This window comes from Schistocerca americana, chromosome 1, assembly GCF_021461395.2.
Source record: "Schistocerca americana isolate TAMUIC-IGC-003095 chromosome 1, iqSchAmer2.1, whole genome shotgun sequence".
NCBI lineage: Eukaryota > Metazoa > Arthropoda > Insecta > Orthoptera > Acrididae > Schistocerca > Schistocerca americana.
This window is the reverse complement of record NC_060119.1, coordinates 357,072,035-357,096,614: the sequence shown is the minus strand read 5'-3', so window position 1 is coordinate 357,096,614 and position 24,580 is coordinate 357,072,035. Positions and strand designations below refer to the sequence as shown.

The following is a 24,580-nucleotide window of genomic DNA, read 5'->3' as shown; positions in this document are numbered from 1 at the left end:
ATAACATGTCTGAGGTATTGTATAGTGGGTTGGAAAAAGTGAGACTTAAACAGATTGCATTTGAGACCCACACCCTGTAAGTTCGAAACAGAAGCGGAAGGTTCTGCGGGTGCTCCTTGTGTAGTGGCCTGTGAACACATTGTCATGTAGTTCATACAACAGGGAATATGTTGTGAGAGTTGCTCCGAGAAACGTTAAAAAGTGGCAGAGTACTTGCTACCACTAAAACCAACTGTTCATATGTGTAGAGATCATAAGGTTTGTTGATGACAAGTAACTTCTGAGAGTCGTCATCAAATGGGAGCTGCAGATACGTCTCCAATAAATCTTGTGCTCATGCAGGGTGTATACGACCCGGAACAACCAGGAGATCCGGGAAAAACCTGGGAATTTTTTTAGAATTCCAGGAATTGTTTGTTGTTTTAGTTTACAGTTAAATTTTTGTAGTTTTGACTAATAAGAATCGATACTCTAACAAAGGATATTACTGTATCCTGCTTCTGCAGAATAATAGTGCAACAATAAAACATGAACGAGAAAAAAAGGAAAATAAAACATAAATTGCAAAGGAAATGTGCCAAATACAACAACAAAAAAGTGTTCATACAAGCGTTTGCCAACAGCAAAATGTGTCAAAGGCTTTAGGAAGACTACGCAGTACTTCATAACAACAAATTGCCTCCGATGAGTGTGACGTCACAACTGTTTACATGAGATTTGTTTTAGCAGTTAGGAGTGGGCTCATGCGCATGCGCAGTTGAGTGGCTTATCAGTGGTACCTTCTCCTGCTTCTGGCTACATAAATGTGGCAGTCGCAGCAAGCAGCTAGATGAAACCAGGAAAAATTTTACTGCCGCACCCAAGCTGCCATATTCACATATGCGCGGTATTAACAATGAAAACAAAGATGAGGTGACTTACCGAACGAAAGCGCTGGCAGGTCGATAGACACACAAACACAAACATACACACAAAATTCAAGCTTTCGCAACAAACTGTTGCCTCATCAGGAAAGAGGGAAGGAGAGGGGAAGACGAAAGGAAGTGGGTTTTAAGGGAGAGGGTAAGGAGTCATTCCAATCCCGGGAGCGGAAAGACTTACCTTAGGGGGAAAAAATATGTCTGCTTGTGTCTGTATGTGTGGATGGATATGTGCGTGTGTGCGAGTGTATACCTGTCCTTTTTTCCCCCTAAGGTAAGTCTTTCCGCTCCCGGGATTGGAATGACTCCTTACCCTCTCCCTTAAAACCCACTTCCTTTCGTCTTCCCCTCTCCTTCCCTCTTTCCTGATGAGGCAACAGTTTGTTGCGAAAGCTTGAATTTTGTGTGTATGTTTGTGTTTGTTTGTGTGTCTATCGACCTGCCAGCGCTTTCGTTCGGTAAGTCACCTCATCTTTGTTTTTATATATAATTTTTCCCACGTGGAATGTTTCCTTCTATTATATTGGTATTAACAATGAAGTTATTTTTGTCAGTTTGCTACAGAAATTTGGTTTTTATCAATCTTTTACACTGAGGCAGTCCATATGTTTGAAATAAAGTGTTTAGTTCCACACTATTGGCTAATTTCAACTCCTCACTGCATTTCAAGTGCACATTTTCATCTTCTAGCACATATGACATTATGCCATAAGAAAGAATCAAAAATGAGTTAATACAGTACTGGTACTCCAAGAAAATTTACATCCCAAAACCCACACCGAAAAGCTTAATATCAGGTCGGGGCCTACTTCATTGCGAATCTGGACATATGAATGTGCTCTTTGAGTATGCACTTTAAATGTGCCATTTTAGTATGGTTCACAAAATTCCGATGCTCTTGGAGTATCCTCTGATGTCTTTTTTCTTTTGTGACATAATGTAAGGTCTTTTAATGTTTTACACGTACAAACATACGGGCTTCCTGTGTCATAGCAGCAGCCAAAGTGCGGTGGCGCCTGTTATCTGGCGCTTTCTGACGACTAATGAAACGAACCTATTTCTAACAGGTCACGGGAAAATATTGCAGATGGTGGTTTGAAAATCGTTAGTTTAAAAGTAATTTTCCTTTTACACAAATTGAACTATCTGCGAGAATGTACGATGAATTTCGTTAATCACAGAGCTTTTGATGACGAGCCATTTAGAAGTATTTTGAGCCTAGAAGATCAGACATTCATGTCGTTATGAGCAAATTGATGTAGTGCTATGGAAAGCTTTCTCTCCTCTGTGGTATCTAATTTATTTGTGGAAAACTTTGAGGACAAGTCACTGGACTATGCTAAAAATTTTACTGGAACATTTGTGTGATATATCCTAAAGTGTAACACGCGCAAAAAATATCAACATTATATGTGAAAGCTTAGCTTCTCTTGCAGCTTATTAACCTTAGAGACCAATATTATATATGAAAGCTTTGCGTTTCTTGTAGCAACACTATCTATATTAATTTAAAACGTCAACTTTTCCTGTTTGTGTATCCGCGCTACATAAGTGATGTTGCTATTAGCTGACTGCATCACATGTCCTGTGGTCTGAATATCCTCTGTCATCGTCTGGCAGGATCACATGACATGAGCTATGACTGGCTTACAAAAGAGCATCGCAATCTCGATTACAGTGGTTCCCTAAGTAACATGCGGTGTTTGGTGGAATTCGAATTTATACTTTCATAATGTGAAAATATGCAGTGTACATGTTGCTGCACGTCAAAAATCTTTCCAAAAGGAGTTTTCTTCCCTGACTTTAGTTTTCTAAAGTGCCGGGAAATTCTACGCCCGTGTATAAAAGCATAACCATTCAAAGGGGTGATAAGTTTTACAGTTCCGAGGGAAAATATACTGTCACTTAACACGGAAAAAGTGTGTTTTCATCCGGGAGAAAGTGTATTTTTAACCGGGAAAAATCCGGGGAATTTTTTTTCCTTGTCCACGTATACACCCTGTATGCCAGTTTAATCACCAATTCCTCTGGATGCGAGGTGGTATTTGTCACAGCCTGTGCATTAGTCATCACCTTCAAATTGCTACATAGACAGTTTGCTGAATGGTTTCTTTATAATGATGAGTGGTGTAGCCCATTGCGTGGACAAAACATATTGAGTCACCTCCAAAGCTGTGAATCTGTCACATTCTTCCTTAACCTTCCTATTGTTTTTCAAGAAACATACACATTGTGAATGGGTCAGTTACACCTGCTAATAAATATTATTACTAGGCAGTACTTCCAAATATGTTTTGTAGATTTTTATGTGGAAAAACAGGCATTGGAACTTATCAGCATAAAATTTTAGTTGAAAAATATTCTTATGTGGTACTTTAAAATACTTTTTTTGTGTAGAAAAACAGTTCAGAGCTTAAATTTCAATGTTTATTGCAAATACTATTATAAAATTGAAATTAATTCGCAAAATTTGTCTTTGCGGAACTATATTGAACTATATGCCCATTGAATTAACTTGAAAAATTCTTGCAGTAAATGATTGTGTGCACTTGGCAGAGGAATTATTGACATCTATTACAGTTAGTTTCCCTTTTGGTGTTTCATTGATCCACACTCTTCCTCCCCTCTTTTGTTCTTTTGGTCCTGAACTTGTTCCTGCAATATAACTTTGATCTTGTGAGAGAGATTTTTGGTCATTCATTCCTCTTGTATTGGTTTTGTTACCTCATTTCGAAGTTTTCTTTAGCTCATATCAAAGTTACCTTAGAAATTGCCGCCTTATGTGCAGTTTATTTTGATTGTTCTCTGGATTGATGTGTACATACAACACACAGACTTTATTGCTGCAATACCTAGCATGTTACAGAACACAGGCCATCCTTTGGTACACCTTTTGCAGGAAGAAGTGGTGGCGAGTTTACCTGTTGTCAACTCCCCCTTTCGTTTTGTTGTAATGGTATTTTTTTTTTCTTAACAAGTATGAAACTGTTACATCCCTCTGGAACCCAAAGGTGATTGAAAGTATTGGTCTGCTATTGTTTGGCTGTTTTTCCTTCAGAATCTCAGCTTTGTTCTTTCTGAGAGTTTCTGTTAATGTTTGATTCTTCTTGAAGTTCTTTGGCCAGGGTGTAGTCTATAAAGACATAATCGGTGATAACTTTTGGCCTTTTCTCAGTCGTTTCAACAAGCCTCAAAACATTTCTGCTTTGATTTGTTTCTCATGATCCATTTTGTGGCTTTTCTGTATACGCTTTTCCTGCACAAACGTGTGATGTTTTTTCGCCAGATAACAACTGTAATTTTTTCCATATCCCTCTGCGTTTTGAAGGTATATTCTCCCAGAAGGGACACCTTCCTTTGGAACTAACTCCTTATCCACTGTGACATCTTTGTAAGGAAAAACATGTTAAACAGTCCCAGAAACATTTCAAAGGGAGTCCTGATAGCAGCCAGTGTATCATGATGTTGCTTAGCTGGTTGATCTCTTTAGTCAAATCTGAGAAATCTGCGATTGCTTGGAATCGCTGAAGTGACAATGTTGCATGAAAAACTGGCTGACCGATCACGTTGTCCCATAGCTCTTAAAGAGATTCTTCAGCAGATGAGTACACACTAGCTAATATAAGAAGTCCCAAATAAGCCTTCAGTTCCTGACTTGTAATAGGAGTGAAAGTTGCATCTTTGACTTCTGATACCCATGTCATTTCTCTGTTGGTTTCATTCAAAAGCACTATCAACATTATGAACAGTGGAAATGACGATACTTTTGTTTAGTCAATCTGGTGAAGAGCAAACTGTATAGGTCCTGGAGCAGGATGGAGAATGTTTGCAGCCCTAAAATATAAATGTAAAATAAAGAAAAATAAAGCGAACTATAGTTAAATACAATACAATAAAATACAAAGTAGCACAATACAACCTAAACACAACAATACACAAAAATTTAAGATATACTGCATACAAGCTCCAAGGGGTGATGGATAATAGAGAATTCGGCCTTTCTAGACAATCCGCACCATGAGGTAAAGGGATAACACTGAGAAAGCCCGTCCCAGCACTGCGTTGCTCGCCAAAACAATCACCTACAACTGGATCGAGCTTCAAACCTGGGACTAAAAGAAAAATATAGACAAAGACTAACAAAAATACTGAAAACAGAATTGACAGCAAGAAACAAGACAAAAGCTATAAATACTTATGCCATACCAATATTGACCTACTCATTTGGAGTAGTGAAATGGAGTAACACAGACCTAGAAGCACTCAATACACTTACACGATCACAATGCCACAAATATAGAATACATCACATACATTCAGCCACAGAAAGATTCACATTAAACAGAAAGGAAGGAGGAAGGGGATTTATCAACATAAAAAACCTACATTATGGACAGGTAGACAATTTAAGAAAATTCTTTCTAGAACGAGCAGAAACTAGCAAAATACACAAAGCAATCACTCATATAAATACATCGGCTACACCACTGCAATTTCATAACCACTTCTACAACCCTTTAGATCACATAACGTCAACAGATACGAAGAAAGTAAATTGGAAAAAGAAAACACTTCATGGCAAGCACCCGTATCATCTAACACAGCCACACATCGATCAAGACGCATCCAACACATGGCTAAGAAAAGGCAATATATACAGTGAGGCGGAAGGATTCATGATTGCAATACAGGATCAAACAATAAACACCAGATATTACAGCAAGCATATTATTAAAGATCCCAATACCACAACGGATAAATGCAGACTTTGCAAACAGCAAATAGAAACAGTAGATCACATCACAAGCAGATGTACAATACTAGCAAATACAGAATACCCCAGAAGACATGACAATGTCGCAAAAATAATACATCAACAGCTTGCCTTACAACATAAACTTTTAAAACAACACGTTCCTACATACAAGTATACACCACAAAATGTACTGGAGAATGATGAATACAAATTATACTGGAACAGAACCATTATAACAGATAAAACAACGCCACATAACAAACCTGACATCATACTCACCAATAAAAAGAGGAAATTAACACAACTAATCGAAATATCCATACCCAATACAACAAATATACAAAAGAAAACAGGAGAAAAAATTGAAAAATACATCCAACTGGCTGAGGAAGTCAAAGACATGTGGCATCAGGATAAAGTTGACATCATACCAATTATACTATCAACTACAGGAGTCATACCACACAATATCCACCAGTACATCAATGCAATACAGCTACATCCAAACATATATATACAACTACAGAAATCCGTAATTATTGATACATGTTCAATTACCCGAAAGTTCCTAAATGCAATATAACACATACCGTACAGTTAAAAGGAAGTGACGCTTGATCAAGGTCCGCGTCACTCCATTTTTAACCGGACTTAACGTCTGAGAAAGTGAAGGAAATAATAATAACAACAATAACAATAATAATAATAATAATAAACCCCATGGAGGCCCGGGAAAAGAATAGGCCTCCGGTATGTTCTGCCAGTCGTAAAAGGCGACGAAAAGAACAAACCACTAATAGGGCTAACCCCCCTTTAAGTGTGATTAGTTAGTTCAGTACAGAACTAACGGAGCCTCGGACAAGCGCTGTCATGGTCGGGGACGACGTTTGAACCCTATGCCCGTCCACAGTGGCAACGACACTGCTAACCACACAGAAAATGATTTAAATCCAAATAGAGGTGTTTTGCAGGACATGCTTCCTGCAACCACCCTAGAAGGAAAACAGACAGAGGATGAGATGGTCTGATGAAGTTAACCGACACCTCATGTTCTGTTATTACCAAGCAACAAACTTACGAACCAACACAACTGGATACAGATCACAAGTATACATAACATTTATTACCAGATACCCAGAATTAAAATTTTTAACAGGACGACGACTAGCTGATCAGATCGTGTAATAATCAAAAATAACAGGATGCTGCAGTCAGAATTAGAAAACATCAGACAACAAGTACAACAAATACTGGAACAGAATAATGTACAGTCAGAAGAAGAAGAAGAAGAAGAAGAAGAAGAAGAAGAAGAAAATACAGTAATGGACTCAAACATCCCAGAGCAAACAAACCAAGAACAACACGCATCAATTAAACAATCAGAGAAAAACGAAATCTTAAGACAGCCACCAGAACAAGCACAAATAGAACACGAAGTGACACACATGTTAGGTATAGAAGAAAAATTTCAGCTGACATATATAGAATACAAAGACACAAATACAGACATTAGACCATTCTTGCATAGACCACCAAATAACCCCCAAGTCGAAACAACTACTATCAACACAATCATACACAACAAAATAAATGAAAATACAACTATGGAAGAGTTAAAACTACTGCTTTATATAGGCCCACTCTCTACACTAAATATACACACTAGGCAGAGATGAGAACCAACCAACACACAGAAGAAGCCCACAAAACCAGTATGGCAACACAGGCTACAGATCAGAATAGAAAAAATTACAAAAGACATCGGACAGCTAACACAGTTTATAAGAAATGAAATATCAGACAAAAAACGAAAAAGGTTAGGTAAAATCTCACAACAAGAAGCAATAGAGCAATTAGATGAAAAGAAGCAAAAATTACAAGCATTGGCCAAACGACTTAGAAGATAAAAAAAAGTGAAAATAGAAGGAAACAAAACCAAATATTCAACACAAACCAAAAGAGATTTTACCAGAGAGTAGATAACACACACATTAAAATAGACAATCCACCAAACATAAGACATGGAACACTTCTGGAGCAACATATGGTCAAACCCGGTACAACATAACATACAAGCAGAAACAGACACATATAAGATGATGCCACAAATGCCTGAAGTGGTAATTTTGCAACATGAAGTCACCCGAGCAATTAATTCTACGCACAATTGGAAAGCCCCTGGAAAAGATAAAATAGCAAATTTCTGGCTAAACTAGTTCACTTCAACACATTCACATCTATCTAAATTATTTAACATAATAGAGGGAAACATTCCACGCGGAAAAAATATATTTAAAAACAAAGATGATGTGACTTACCATACGAAAGTGCTGGCAGGTCGATAGAAACACAGACACATACATACACACAAAATTCAAGCTTTCGCAACAAACTGTTGCCTCATCAGGAAAGAGGGAAGGAGAGGAAAAGATGAAAGGAAGTGGGTTTTTAGGGAGAGGGTAAGGAGTCATTCCAATCCCGGGAGTGGAAAGACCTACCTTAGGGGGAAAAATGGACGGGTATACACTCACACACACACACACGTCGTCTTTCCCTCTCCTTCCCTCTTTCCTGATGAGGCAACAGTTTGTTGCGAAAGCTTGAATTTTGTGTGTATGTATGTGTCTGTTTGTTTTTCTATCGATGTGCCAGTGCTTTCGTATGGTAAGTCACATCATCTTTATATTTAAAAACAAATTAACAGTTACATTGCAGACCCATACACATTCCCTGATACACTTACACATGGAATAACCTATCTGAAACCTAAAGATCAAGCAGACACAGCAAACCCAGCTAAATATCTTCCCATAACATGCCTACCAACAATATACAAAATATTAACTTCAGTCATTACACAGAAATTAATGACACATACAACACAGAACAAAATTATAAATGAAGAACAAAAAGGCTGTTGCAAAGGGGCACGAGGATGTAAAGAGCAACTGATAATAGATGCAGAAGTGACATATAAAGCTAAAACTAAACAAAGGTCGCTACACTGCACGTGCATTGATTACCAAAAAGCTTTTGATAGTGTACCCCATTCATGGTTACTATAAATATTGGAAATATACAAAGTAGATCCTAAATTGATACAGTTCCTAAACATAGTAATGAAAAATTGGAAAACCACACTTAATATCCAAACAAATTCAAATAATATCACATCACAGCCAATACAGATTAAGCATGGAATATACCAAGGGGACTCATTAAGTCTTTTCTGGTTCTGCCTTGCTCTGAACCCACTATCCAACATGCTAAACAATACAAATTATGGATACAATATTACTGGAACATACAAACACAAAATCACACATTTGCTATACATGGATGATCTAAAACTACTGGCAGCAGCAAATCGACAACTCAACCAATTACTAAAGATAACAGAAGTATTCAGCAATGATATAAATATGGCTTTTGGAACAGACAAATGTAAGAAAAATAGCATAGTCAAGGGAAAACACACTAAACAGGAAGATTACATATTGGATAACCGCAGCGACTGCATAGAAGCGATGGAAAAAACAGGTGCCTATAAATATCTAGGATACAGACAAAAAATAGGAATAGATAAAACAAATATTAAAGAAGAACTAAAAGAAAAATATAAACAAAGACTAACAAAAATACTGAAAACGGAATTGACAGCAAGAAACAAGACAAAAGCTATAAATACTTATGCTATACCAATATTGACCTACTCATTTGGAATAGTGAAATGGAGTAACATAGACCTAGAAGCACTCAATACACTTACACGATCACAATGCCACAAATATAGAATATATCACATACATTCAGCAACAGAAAGATTCACATTAAGCAGAAAGGAAGGAGGAAGGGGATTTATCGACATAAAAAACCTATATTATGGACAGGTAGACAATTTAAGAAAATTCTTTCTAGAACGAGCAGAAACTAGCAAAATACACAAAGCAATCACTCATATAAATACATCAGCTACACCTCTGCAATTTCATAACCACTTCTACAACCCTTTAGATCACATAACATCAACAGATACGAAGAAAGTAAACTGGAAAAAGAAAACACTACATGGCAAGCACCCGTATCATCTAACACAGCCACACATCGATCAAGACGCATCCAACACATGGCTAACAAAAGGCAATATATACAGTGAGGCGGAAGGATTCATGATTGCAATACAGGATCAAACAATAAACACCAGATATTACAGCAAGCATATTATTAAAGATCCCAATACCACAACAGATAAATGCAGACTTTGCAAACAACAAATAGAAGCAGTAGATCACATAACAAGCGGATGTACAATACTAGCAAATACAGAATACCCCAGAAGACATGACAATGTAGCAAAAATAATACATCAACAGCTTGCCTTACAACATAAACTTATAAAACAACACGTTCCCACATACAAGTATGCACCACAAAATGTACTGGAGAATGATGAATACAAATTATACTGGAACAGAACCATTATAACAGATAAAACAACACCACATAACAAACCTGACATCATACTCGCCAATAAAAAGAAGAAATCAACACAACTAATCGAAATATCCATACCCAATACAACAAATATACAGAAGAAAACAGGAGAAAAAATTGAAAAATACATCCAACTGGCTGAGGAAGTCAGACATGTGGCATCAGGATAAAGTTGACATTATACCAATTATACTATCAACTACAGGAGTCATACCACACAATATCCACCAGTACATCAACGCAATACAGCTACATCCAAACTTAAATATACACCTACAGAAATCTGTAATTATTGATACATATGTCATATGACATATTGATAAATATGTCTGCTTGTGTCTGTATGTGTGGATGGATATGTGCGTGTGTGCGAGTGTATACCTGTCCTTTTTTCCCCCTAAGGTAAGTCTTTCCGCTCCCGGGATTGGAATGACTCCTTACCCTCTCCTTTAAAACCCACTTCCTTTCGTCTTCCCCTCTCCTTCCCTCTTTCCTGATGAGGCAACAGTTTGTTGCGAAAGCTTGAATTTTGTGTGTATGTTTGTGTTTGTTTGTGTGTCTATCGACCTTCCAGCGCTTTTGTTCGGTAAGTCACCTCATCTTTGTTTTTATATATAATTGATACATGTTCAATTACCCGAAAGTTCCTAAATGCAATGTAACATATACCGTACAATTAAAAGGAAGTCACGCTTGATCAAGGTCTGCGTCACTTTCCATTTTTAACCAGACCTAAGGTCTGAGAAAGGAAAGATGATGATGATGATGATGATGATGATGATAAAGTAAAATATATTTATTATGCTCACCTGGCTCTCGACTTGCTGGAGTATTTGTAGATCACTCTGTACCGTTATGCAATGTGTATACATCTCCCAACAACATTAGTTTCTTTAGACAGTGGTACTCCAGCTCAATCTCCTTCAGTCATATCACTCTCCTCACTTCCAACCAAATAAATTATCACCACTGCTTGAACCACCAAGATAATCTTGAAAATCAGGATCATTGGCAGGACCATCTAGCATTTCATTATCTAACTAATTCAAAAGCTTTTCTAATTGATCATCACTTAAAAATTGTACAGCCATTTTGACACACAAAATCAGACTAATGATGTAGTTTTTATACTTTGCCTATTCTTACAATATGAAATGCCTCAGAAGCATTGTAGACCATACGACAATCACATTTTTTCAACGAAAACTTTGTTAGAATTAAAGTGACAATTTCTGACTGGGTCTAAACCACCTATTCACAATAAATGTGTGTCAAAATTGTCTCCAAATTATTTTAGATTTTGAAATTAAATTTGAGGACAAAATAAAGTATTACGTATCAAAGGATTACCTAAGACCCTGCTAGAGTATAAATATTAATCACAGTTTTGTGTTAATTTTTTAAACTGGGTCAGTTAGACTCATTCACAATAGGAAGGTTACCATATTTACTCGAATCTAAGCCGCACATGAAAAATGAGACTCGAAATCAAGGAAAAAAAGAATTTCCTGAATCTAAGCTGCACCTGAAATTTGAGACTCGAAATTCAAGGGGAGAGAAAAGTTTAGGCCGCACCTCTGAATCGAAACAAAGTTGGTCCATTGTGATACGAGACAAAATTTAGGTCGACTGAATGACGATACAGCTACAGTAGTTTGGTTTGAGTTGTAAGCTTAGCAGTTAAGCTTTACCAGGTAGCCATTGCGATGTGTCAGGCGCTCCGTCCGTATTTATATGGGTACCAGTCCTTTTTCACATGCTTCTTCTGGTTTGAATTGATTGCTTATTTTTCTTTGATCTGATAAGTGCCGTTCTTTTTGTTGTAGGTGTTTACGTCACTCTAAGCTGAAAATGCATTATTGTACTGTGTCATGCATTGTTTGTCACATTCTGATAATGAATGTTTACTGCCTGTCGCCGCTTGCGGCATGCCTTGCTTTTGTGCGCGCTACCGCTGCTTACAATAAAAAATAGAGAAATCGTCTCATTAGCTAAACAATGGCAAGAGACTGCTATTTGTTATTACTTACACTGCTGCTTTCTTTGATAATGATCAACAGGAACTAAATAATAGACTGTGCATGATAGAAGATGTTCTGAACGAGAGTTTAGCGAAAATTTTTCTCGTTTGAAAATCCTTGCAGACGCCTCTTTAGTACATTACATTCTGCACAGAAATTAGTGATCTTAGATTTAAAAATCTAGTCAGTTGCCGTGCTTCATTTCTGACTGTATCACTATTAGGCATAAGAATAATACGGATATAAACATGACATGATATATATATTCTTCCGCGTTTGCTATTGTCTCACTCTAGTTTCGTAGTTTATTAGGCACGCAGGATTTAAATGAGATAGCAGAAAATATGATAGAATACATGGCAAAATGTTTATATTCGTATTATTCTTATGGTGAAGAGAATACTGCGTGTGATTCACAATTCAAAAAGTTCCTATTAGCAACCATCTCTTCTCACAGGTAGGAAAAAATTCAGAACGTAGAGTTGGCCATATTGACAAACATCCCAAACAGTCTTTCCAGTTGGATTTTCGTAGTACATTGAAATGCTGCTACATTCGAAGATGAAAAATACGGAATTTGTATTTACTTCGTTGGATAATGTATGACAATGTAGTGGTCGAAACTCGGGGCGGAGAAAAAAAGCTCGTCTTCCACCTTTTTTTAAAAAATTTATTTACTGATGCAGAGGTTTTGGTACCAGTATTTATCATTGTGCCAGCAGAACATTCCTTTGTAGCGCTACATATATTAGACGGCAGAAGTTAGTTGTGGCGGCACCTACCAACATTTTTCAGAACTTTCGCTTACTTTGCACCCGATTCTAAGCCACAGGTGGTTTTTTGGATTACAAAAACCGGAAAAAAGTGCAGTTTAGATTCGAGTAAATACGGTAACTGGATCACAAAGTGACAGTGGCACTGGCCACACCCAGAGAAGAGGTGTTCTCTGTCAGAGTATGTGGTAAAGCTCTTAGCCCTGCCTAGCTCCTGCAAAAAAAGTCTGAACTCTTCTTGCAAAGTTCATAGCGTTCCTAGTGCGGCACATGGTCGGAAATCAGGTTAACCACATTAGTAAATGTGAATCTAAATGCTGTGAAAGCATTAAGGCGAAACACATTTTCTGTGGAAGGACCACTGCCATATATGCCATGTCAGCTGTTAGTTATTAGGGAACAGGTATCTGTTGTCTGTAGGTAACAAGACTACATACAGGTAGAGGCAATGGTGGAGCACAGAACAGATACATATGAGAATTCATAAGCTGCTGCAGCACCCATATCAGCTTGACTAGAACAGCTTCCCATTGATGCACACATTGATGAACAACTTGTTAGAAACCACTGCAAGGTTGTAACACACAGGACTGAGACATTAATGCCCATTGGTTGAGGGCTCAGGGTGTGTCACGAGCAGACAATAAATTGACATTGCTGCAATGTTTTTTTCCTGGCATTGGGGGCAGTCTGGCCAGTCATGTTGGACTAAACAAGCAGGACATGATTTAAGTGCTTACGGGAAACAGCTCACTGTGGATGTGTTTGTGGTACAAGTGGACCATATTGCTGTGATTTTCATCTTGGAGTAGCACCCAAATAAGAGTGCCTGCTGTTGTTAAAGTTGAAAGTGGCCACATCCACCAAGGAATCCAACCACTTGAGAAACTTCCATTTGTGATACAGAAAATGTCTCATCTTAGTAGGAATTTTCCAACGGTAGCACCTGTTGACCATCCTCAGCAGGGGCTGACCTAACTTCATCCTGGACCAGAGTATGTGTTAAGACTCCTTATGTTGAGAGGTAGCAAAGCAGCAGTTCAGACTGAGACCCTGCACTTCTGCAGGCAAAGCGCAGTAAGATTGATGACATTGTTCGTGCACTGATCGAACTCCACCCTCAAAGAAATAACATGCATATGTGAGGGGCAATAAGTGACACATTTTGTCAAACGAGAGGAAAGGGTTCTGAAGAGACATGACATCACATGTTTTTTTGGTGACCTGGAAAATTTAATAATTTGTTGTATGTTCAAAGACTATCTTCACATTAGGAAATGTGGCATATATAAGATCCCATGCCAATGTGGGAACTCTTATATTGGAGGCATGCTGAACAGTGCAGAAACATTGTGCTGAACACCATTGCCACACACATCTGGGGCAACTGGTAACAGAGCATTGTCTGGACACAGGGCATTGCATATTTTATGAGAAGACCAAAGTTTCATTTTCAGTGGCATCTTCCTGGGATTGTGTTTGAGGAGGGCATATATTTCTGTATGGCAGACAGTTTTAACAGGGATTTTATTAAGTGCTGCATGGAATCCAACACTTGGCTGCCATTAAATTAAAACCAAAATGACCCGACACGACACGTTACTGACATGTAAGTGTACCTTTAACTGCAGGAGTGTCCAACAGCATAGTCGTTGCCCAGTGCACATACAGAAGGCCTTTCTGCAGCTCCTGGCAGGGGGTACTATGAGTGGTGCTTTCCCCAAACTGCGAATATCTTCCTGTGTGTATTGCCTGCTCCTGGGCTGATAAATTTGGACCCAGCCCTGTGATTATCAATTGTCTTGCAGCAGTGACAGCAGCAGCTACCCCCACCTGAAGATATCAAACAGTTGTAGTGATGAAATATTGTGGGATTTGCACATATGATCTGGCAGCAAACCTGAGAAGAGTATTTTAGAGAGAGAGAAAGGGTTCCTGAAGGGGGTCAACTTTCTAACAAGTAATGCATGGGGATGGAATCCAACAGAGAAAAAGGGCCTTAATGGTAGTGCTACCAATTACTTTCTAGATGCTGAGGTGTTGCCATAAGTGCCTCTTTTGCCTCCCAGTCCTCTGTAGTTTCATCATAGGCAGGGGAAGGAAGCAGATAGGCCAGTAGTTACTGTGGCTTTGCCACGAATCCAGTCAACTCCTTGTCCAGCACAGCTGTGTGTTCCTGTTGTAGCAATTCCAAACACCATTGGTTTTCCAACTGCTGGTGCAGTAAACTTGGAAGCACTATCTCCAAGGAGTGCTAGATGTCATCAAATCTGCAAGAAACACTTGTAGAAAGTCTAATCAGCCTTGTCGCCACTTGTGTTGTAATTCTACACACAGTTCTAAACGTTACTAGAAGCAAATACAGTAGCGAAATAGTCTGCATCACTCCAGGGTTGTATGAAGTTTGGTTGCTCGGTGTCTCCAGATGGTGCAAATTATTGGTGGAATGCACAGGCCCTGTGGCAGTGCTGTCTTGTGATGTGTGATTGTTGCTGCCTGGCAGCTGTCCTGCACTGAAGTGCAGGTGAGTTGAATTGTTATGGCTCATATCTATGCTGTGCAAAATGTTGTGGTAGTGATGGCAGTGGTGCCAGTACGAAGGGTGGTAACACGTTGGCCTTCAGCAGTATTCAAACCTGAAAATTGCATGTTACAGGTGGTGCTCTTCCGGTGGAGTCATTCTGACTGTCATTTGAACACACCTCACTTCAGTATTTGGGAAAGGGTAAAAGAAAATTAAGATTTTAACTAGAGCTTTGTGTTAGAAAAAGTATGGAGGACTAGACCAATGCATTCGGTGGTGTGTATGTATCAGTTATTTTATTTTCGCTGTTCCTGAGGACTGTTACAGCAAAGACACAGGATTGTGTTCATTTTCTTCTATGTTTTTGGAACTTCGTGCAAGCATATATGCATCACTGTGGATTTTTATGGAAGAAATATTTTGTCAGCCGAAAGTTTTTTTCCCTACAGCATCGTTTCTCAGTGATGTTATTTTTGCAGAGCATCAGATCTTCACCTAAAATATTTAAAAATGTAAAGATTTAGTAGCAGAGTGAATCTCTTTTTTATTACATCTGATGTTATATTACAAACTCCATTTTCAGGGAACTGGTGAATATTTAACATTTGCTGCAGTTTCAAAGTTGGTAGCAGCTGCTGCAACATATCCATACCAAGTAATTCGTGCAAGGCTGCAGGATCAGCATCACGACTACAAGGGCTCATGGGATTGTATCCTCCGCACTTGGAGGTATGAAGGGGCTAGAGGGTTTTATAAAGGGCTTATTCCTTATCTCTTACATGTGACACCTAATATATGTTTGGTATTTGTAATTTATGAGAAATTTACTGAAAATAGCTGAATGATTAAAAGACTTTATTGTAAAGACATTTTTGTTTTGTCCATTGTTCTGTTAACTTTATGAAGTATGAATCTGATGTATGATGGACTGCTGTGGTAAACATGTTCCTTTATACTTCATATTGTATGTGATTTATGCATTCATTGAAATTTTTGCAATACCACAGAAACTTGACCATTTCTGTCTTGCAGAAAGTATTTAGAGGAGTCTAAACCTAAGTTGTGTTGAAGTGGTATTTGACAATATAAATATGTTTTGCAGTGTGTACTTTCATAGGAGATGCCCTATTGTATTGTGCACTGTTCACCACTTTAGAAGTTTTATGAAATATAACTGAGAAATATTTTTCCACTTTTATTCTTCTTAACGTACAGTTACAATAAGAGATGGACATAACCACTTCTGGGGCAATACACAAAGCTTTCCATGACACACTAACATCAATTTTATATTTCTGCCTTTGTAATAAAAGTGGTAACTGCTGTTTAAAAATTGCGTTGAAAAGTTACAGACGAGGGAGCAAGACTGAAAATTATTGCCAAGTTGCATAGTTTTTGAGAATAATCAGACAATGTGCACCTAGTTAAAATTTTGAAACTGGCACACAGCATATGGTACTGAAATTGTTTTACATGTTTAATGTGTAAATTTAAGCCAGCAATTACAAAAATATGGCACGTTCCTCAAGTTATTTTGTGATTGTAAACTAAAGTTTTCCTTCTGCTTGTTGAGATATACCACTGATTTCATGTTGTTAGATATCATTGGACTGTTGTTCAGAGCCACAAGAAATATATTAAGTTGTAGTCTCCCTTAACTTACATTGCATAAAGAGTTAAAGTTGTCTTAACACCCTCCATAGATGACAAAATGTAAATTTGCTGTTCAAGGCTCAGAATAATTCTGTTTGTAAGGGGAGAGCTTTCTGGTATCTCTGATGGTAAAAAGTACTTGCTATTTGTGGCAGTTGGAAAATAAATTACCATTGTACTGTATTGTATACCTATTGTAGTGTGTACCTACTGCTTCTTAATTGTAAGTTAATTCGGAAGAAGGAGAAAGTATAGGATATTCTGCTTTGCTCTGTTCATGTTTCAATGCATTTCATTAGCTATTCCATAATGCAAAACGGACCCACAGTAATAGATATTTTTCAATTTAGAATCTTTTTAAAGGTGAATGTGAACACACAGTGGGGTGGCCATAAGTATCAGAAGTGAAATAAAAAATAGCACGATACAAATGAATGGAACTTAAGAGTGAATCAAAATATTAGAAGTGCTTTTTCTGGTGACAGATGGTCTCCAGTATTATTGTTAAAGGAAAAAATGTTACATGAATGAATGAATGAATGAATGAAAAGGGCAACCAAAGCAAAGCCGTGCTATTACACTGTCTTGAAATGCTATTAATACAGATCCATCTTCAAAAGTATCTTCTCAATGGCTTCTAAGAATTTAGTATTTGAAAGCATAAAACTAACAAGTTTGATCTGTTGTTAGATTTCTTACTTGAACTTGATGAGAGTGTTGAATTTATCAATTTGTTTGATGTAACTTTTGAAAATTTCCTGGTATTTATTCTAATAATTTTGAGATGTGCAGACGAATCCCATCTACTTTCTGCCAGAATATTTTAGCCCAAAATCCCATCCGGCCATCTTCAAGTGAGTAGACAACTACTGAAGAGCCATGGTGTATTCATGGTATTTAAGCTGAATCTCTCGTGCGAAATGTGCTGGCATCTTCTGGCACATGCGTCGCACGACGACATGTGCAGGAAGCAGAGTTGTGTGTATGCTGCCCTCAGTGGTGGAAGTGAGAGATGATCTAATCATTGAGTATTGAATTACTCCATTGATTCTACTGTGACTGGATAATTTTAATAATTAGATTCCAATTTTTATCAGTTGAAAGCCATTGTTATTATTTATAAGATTATTGGCAAGGTGTTTTGCTACTAATTCTGTGATTACTAAATCCCAAAAACTGAAAACTGTAGCTAAAATTTTTGTTTTATTGTATTCCATTGCGTATCCCATGGAAACAGTATTCTGCTACTGCTGATTTTAAGTTGCCGATGATGGTATGTCTTGTGTTCCTGGACAGTTCGTGTTGTCTAGCCTATATGTACAGTGCCACACTCGCAGAGAATTTTGTAAATGCTTACTTTTTCCAGTTTTAAGTCATCTTAAACTGATCCAACCATGGCCAAGCTTTTCACTAGTGGATGGAAGATAATCTTCATTTTATTTTTCCTAAGCAAGCTGCCTATTTTAGAAGACAAATTTCTGGCAAATGGAAGGAATGCAGTCTCCAGTGTATTGCTTCTTGTTACTATAGATATGCATGGACTTCCTTATTTAGAGTGAAATGTAGCCATTCTCTTTTAAAAACTGTCTCAAAGTGTTGCAGTTTTGCATGCTGGTTTTCGTCATCTGATATTATGTTTGCCCGACTGTTATGGTACTAAGAACACTGGCAGTTTTTATGGGATGTTGATAGCTAGATGCCTGGAGTTTTAGATCTGTGTGTGTGTGTGTGTGTGTGTGTGTGTGTGTGTGTGTGTGTGTGTGTGTTTTTTTTTTTTTCTGTTCTCGGAACGGTCCAGTGACCCATCATTCTTACAGTGTAAAGTCCCATCTTTCTCAATCTCCATTGCAACATTGATGTTCTTATGTAATGAGTTTAAGTGACTAAAGAATTTCTCTAGTTCTTGTCCGTCATGAGGCCATACAACGAAAGTATCATGTACATAACACCAGAAAACTGTGGGCTTAAAAAAAAGTAGACTAAAGTGCTTACTCCTTGAAGTCTTCCATAAAAAGATTAGCCGTCACAGAGGATAAAGTGCTCCACATGATGATGCCATCTGTTTGTTCAAAGAATTTATTAAATAAGAAGTAGATTGAGGAGAGTGTATGTTCAAACAGGGCCGTCAGACTAGCACTGGATAAGTTACCAAGAGATGTAATGAGTCCATTAAAGGCTTTGATAAAAAGTGAGACCAGTTCAAAGTTAAATAGTAAATCCAAGCTGCTAAGCTTAATTGTCTTAAGGTGATTGACAGAATCTGTAAATTACATATGGGGTGACAACACTTACCCATATACAGCTTCAGTAGAGGGGCCAGATGTTTTGCAGTAGAGTTGGCCGAGGGCACCAATATTACTTACTTCTAATTGTATGGGACATCATTGTTGTGAATCTTGGGAAGACCATATGGTCTTGCTGGTACTGCATTGTGTGGTCTCAGCGTCCTGATAACTTGCTTAGGTGGAAAACTATCGTTCAGAAGAGTAGCAGTTTTTCTTGATATATGGCTCATTGGGTCACTTCAGATTTTGTGGTATGCAGAATCATATTGCTGACCATACATCTTGTTGTAGGCTTCCCTTGTCAAAAGAACTGCGGCATTACCGCTATCTGCAGGCAGTATGGCTATGCTAGTATCTTCTTGGAGGCTGGAGGGAGCAGCTCTTTGAACTGGTGAGATGATATTCAGTTGTGGCACACATTTCAACAGCATTCGGCAAGATTCTTGTCGAAGTTCATTTGCAGAACCCACAGAGAGAGAGGTCTAATGGTGTCCTCAATAGAACAGGTGAGATGAACTGTCGGAGTGTTGTACAGAACACGAAAGATACACCTGACTTCAGCAAATATTAAAATCAGTAACAGAACATTGCATTTTCATGCGGCACCCAGTGGAATATAATAGAACAATAATTTTAGCTCCAGTTTCCAATTTTTGGGATTCAGTTATCAAAGAATTGATGGAAATAAGTCTTGCCGATAACCTTTTAAACCACAACAGTATCTTTCAACTGAATAAAAATTGGAGTCCTATACTTTAAAATTATCCAGTCACAGCAGAATTGATAGGTTCATTCGATAATCACTGATCAGATCATCTCTAGCTTTCACCAGGAGGGGTATAATTTAAAACTCAGCTGTCCCGCACAGGTCGTCACCTGGTGCATGCCGCGCAAGACACCAGCATGTTCCGCATGCGTGAGATTCGATGTACTTGCTGTTGGATGCACATGGGCTATTCAGTAGTTGTCTGATCATGTGAAGAAGGCCTGACGTGTCTGGGCCAAAATTTCATGGCAGAATGTTGACTGGATCCAGATGCACACCCAAAACTTACAAGAACGATTTATTTGCTGATTATAAAGTAGATACGACAGTTACACATGACTTGGAGTAAGTATTCTGCCCATTTCTGTGTACATTATAAATGATCCTACTCTTTTGCAGCAGTAAGTTTGGACATCTTTAATATCACCATTAATGTGATGTTGATGTCTTTATTCGAACTGTATATGTGGTGCATTTTTTGCAAGCTTAAACCTGTCCGCAGAAAAGCCAATTGAGACCTAATAAGGGCTGTTCTGCAGATTGTCAGAACATTAAAAATATAAATATAGTAATGTTATTGAAATAAACAACTATCTGTGGTGAAGTGATTAGTTCTTGTTCACTGATTTATAGGTCCCAGGTGAAATTCTCCATGAGCACCACAAATTGTTCTAATAAAAAACTGAAGTGGCATCCAGTTAGGTTTGTGAGCATGACAGAAGCTGCTTGAATAATAGAGCAGTGATAGTGATACGGTAGCTAGCCAAAATGGGGAAATTTTTACTTTTATGAATGAAGTGATTTGATAATTCTGAAAATGTGTTCTTTTGGGTCAGTTAAATTATTAAAGATTTCTTAACCTTAAGTAATAACTCGGCTTCAGTAAGAAAAGTCAATTAGACTTCTACTTTGTCAGAGTGCAGATTTGCTGACTGAAGCACTCCTGAGAACATTAGCTACAAGAAGAGGAATTGTTAATTATTAATTTCTTCCTTTTTTTTCTTGGATAACACACATGAGCTACTACACATGTCAGTGATCTTACCTTGTGGTGTATGGAATATTGATTATTCAAATTGCTAATGAAGCCCGGAGTGATTATAAAATATTTAACTAAGAACAGGAAGTTAATCACTTGACTGTACATTATGAAGTGAATGCCTGCCTGTATATCAAGATATTGTTGTTTTGTAAAAAAAAGGGAAATAAGTAGTTATCACTTTTACTGATGCAACACATATTTTGCTATTTTGTTAAGTTTCTTACAAACTACACCTTAGGGGACAGCGGTTTGTGTGGTTGTTCGGGCAAATAGGCTGTGACAGAAGTGGTGAAGTAAACAGATACTTCCAGTATCAACATTGTGTAATCCCATCATATTTTTATACTGGTTTTATTTGTATGTGACATGTGTAACATAAAAACAAAGCTTCAATTGTTGCTTGATGCAAAATGTCTGTGAACTAGTTTCATGTTTGTATTTTCTGATGATACCCTTTCCTGTATGTCTTCTGTTAAGTAAAAGACAACTATTCCTGTCACACCATAATGAATTTTTCCACTCTGTAGTAGTGTGTACATTTAAATATACTTTGTCAAATAAAAGTTGTGGAGCAGCATTAACTGTGGAACTAACAGAAGATGGATGCAAAAATGATTTTATACTGCTCCTCGTATTTTCCATACTTTGCAAAATACAGTAGCTTTGTTTAATGAACTGTACTTGTTTTATTCTTCAGGTATTTCTTCTTATACAGATATGTAAAGGTGATAGTCAAATTCCTCCATCTTAGAAGTAATTGCCCCTAGTTCCATGGAACACTACCATCAAAGACCTATTGTGTTAGGCAGAAGAGTGTGTGTGTGTGTGTGTGTGTGTGTGTGTGTGTGTGTGTGTGTACTTTTCTTATTGCTGTTAAATGAAAGCAAGACACTAGTTCCCTATGCATTTAAGTTTAAGACCATTATGACAATACGTAGGAAGGCTGCTGCCCAGCTATCCTGAGTGGCCGATTGTACTAAGAGTTCAGTCAGCTTAGACTCAACAATTTTCTGTTACACTATTACCAATTTATGTTTCTACTGTCTAGTGTTTCTGAATAAGCATAAACTGAACTTGTACAGGTGCTTCATTATTGTTACCTACAACAGTAGAATTGCATTGATCTAAATTGGGGATATATGAACAGATAGAAGAAAATATCTTCAAACACAATTGGGACTGATTGTGTTTTCAAACAATAAAAAGTCCAGGATGGAATAATTAAAATATTGTAGATTATCATTTTGTTAGTATTCTACTTTTTATGATATCCCACATACTATAAAAACTACTTAATTTCTCACATCAACAGAGTACAGTCTGAGATTATTACAACAGTCAGTGTATTAAGTGACAGTGTATTATGTAGTAGTATGTATATGTGGATCCATCAGGGATGTAATTTGTCGCAAATTTTGTAATTCTTGTCAGTTTGTCGATACAAAACTGTGCCACTATAAGTAATCTGTTGCATTTGCTGCCAGTAACCGTCAATAACACAAGATTTTTGGTACATCTTCATTATTGTAAAGTAATCATTTTTCCAGCAACTAAGATGGTGTATGATAAGACTCTTCTAAGTGAATCTTGATTACAAGTAATTATATAACACACAAGGTACATTGCAGATGTGAGAAGGAAAAATTGTGATCGTACTGTTGCCTTAGATATTCAGAATATTGAGAAATGTATACTTTAAACTAATGCATTGATTATGTTTGTAATCACTTTTTGAATCAACACCAGCTTCTCATGTTAACTACCGCATTAATTAAATTATAACTTTATTCATTGCATGACACTTTGATGCTGTAGTTACCTTGTAAATTTGTGCACATTAAAATTTGAGTTAAAGTAAATTTTAAGAGCTGAAAGTACTTCTGCAGGTAGATGTCGGTGATCTTGATATCACTGCTGCGACTTTGTTTTTGTGGCTTTGCTGATACATTGAAGTAAAAAGAAATATCTCTCTATATAAAAAGAAAACAGGAAAAAAATTCAAAATATGTTTAAATAAAGTAAGTCAAGTCACCCTACTTAATTGTAATAGGGTTGCAAGCTTATTTTGTTGCATGATAATATTATTACGTTCTTTTTCTTAGTTTTTGTGTTGAACAATCTGTTAAGAGACTGTTAAAAGTACAATAAAAATGAGAAGTTTGTATTCTGTATTGTTGTAATAATACATTGGATATTTTTCATGTGTACAATTTTTCATAGGTATGTTGCATAAAATTCCTTCCTCTGCTATATTCTTGGTAAGACTAAGGTTTTTGTTATGTACAGTTAATTGTTTGTCTTCATTTGCAATAGAAGTTCTTAATTACAAAATCTGGTCATCCACATCATTCCTATAGTGCTAGGAATCGGAGTAATAAAATTAACATTATTTACAGTGCAGTTTCGAACTTTTCGTCAACTGAAAACTATAGCACGCCCTCAATTACCCTGGTTAGCAAGAATGCAACACTGCACAGATAAACAAAAAATTGGATAATCCAAAATATATTATTTTGCTGGGAGCTGCTATTTATTATATTTGCAAAACATGACATATTTATTTGAAAACCCACTGTTTTATTTAAATGATGTTCACTGGAAACTGAAGGATTTTTTTTTTTTTTTTTTTTTTGCAAAATTACACTTAAAACAGTGTATTTTGTACCAATTGCTTTCTGTTCACTTCTGGGAAATAATTGCACAGTTTTTCATTTCTGTTTTTCATGAACTTTTTTCTGGCAGTGGCTCTCATTTCAAGGAGAATCAGATAATGGTGTAGTAAAATGAACTTTGCCCTGTGTGTTCTTCTACCAGGTAAAGAAAGGCATTTCTGTGCCTTGAGGTGCATAACAAAAGTCACATCATCAAAATATTTGTTCTAATGAAACAAGCCTTTCTTTCCACTCCAAAAATCCCCAGCTATGTATTGGTAATCAGCAAACTGGATAATTGGGAGCTTGCTGCAAATGTTTCATACAGTGGGATTAAAGCTAAATGTGATAAATACAAAACATGAAAATCATTTGTAGAATTTAAAATTTGAGACTATTGAACAAAGTCAGTGTGTTACCCTTAAAGATGTATACTGTCAAAAGTAAAATTGAATATCAATTGGTTATTGATCTGATCATCACTGTAGAACCTCAGTTTTAACTATTTCTGTTATTGTTAGAGGTATAGGGAGCAAAATTTTATGTAATTATCATAACTGAAAAACTTCAAATGAATACACTCAAATGTGTGTAATTTTGATGTTTCTCATGGAAGATGAAAACTGTGCATAAGATGTTGTTGATGTTGATCAATAAAATGCACACAGTCCAATCAATGTTTATGCAAATCATGA

At 37.1% G+C, this 24,580-nt stretch overlaps 1 protein-coding gene across 1 annotated transcript in view; it reads left to right on the top strand.

Annotated features, from left to right (window-relative positions):
* The window catches only part of LOC124599848 (mitochondrial folate transporter/carrier), a 63,017-nt gene that overhangs the window by 30,993 nt on the left and 7,444 nt on the right, over positions 1-24,580 (top strand). Inside the window, exon 5 of the mRNA XM_047136112.1 lies at positions 16,072-16,217. Within this exon, the coding sequence (XP_046992068.1) occupies positions 16,072-16,217 (146 nt within the window). The remainder of the gene's footprint in view (positions 1-16,071; positions 16,218-24,580) is intronic.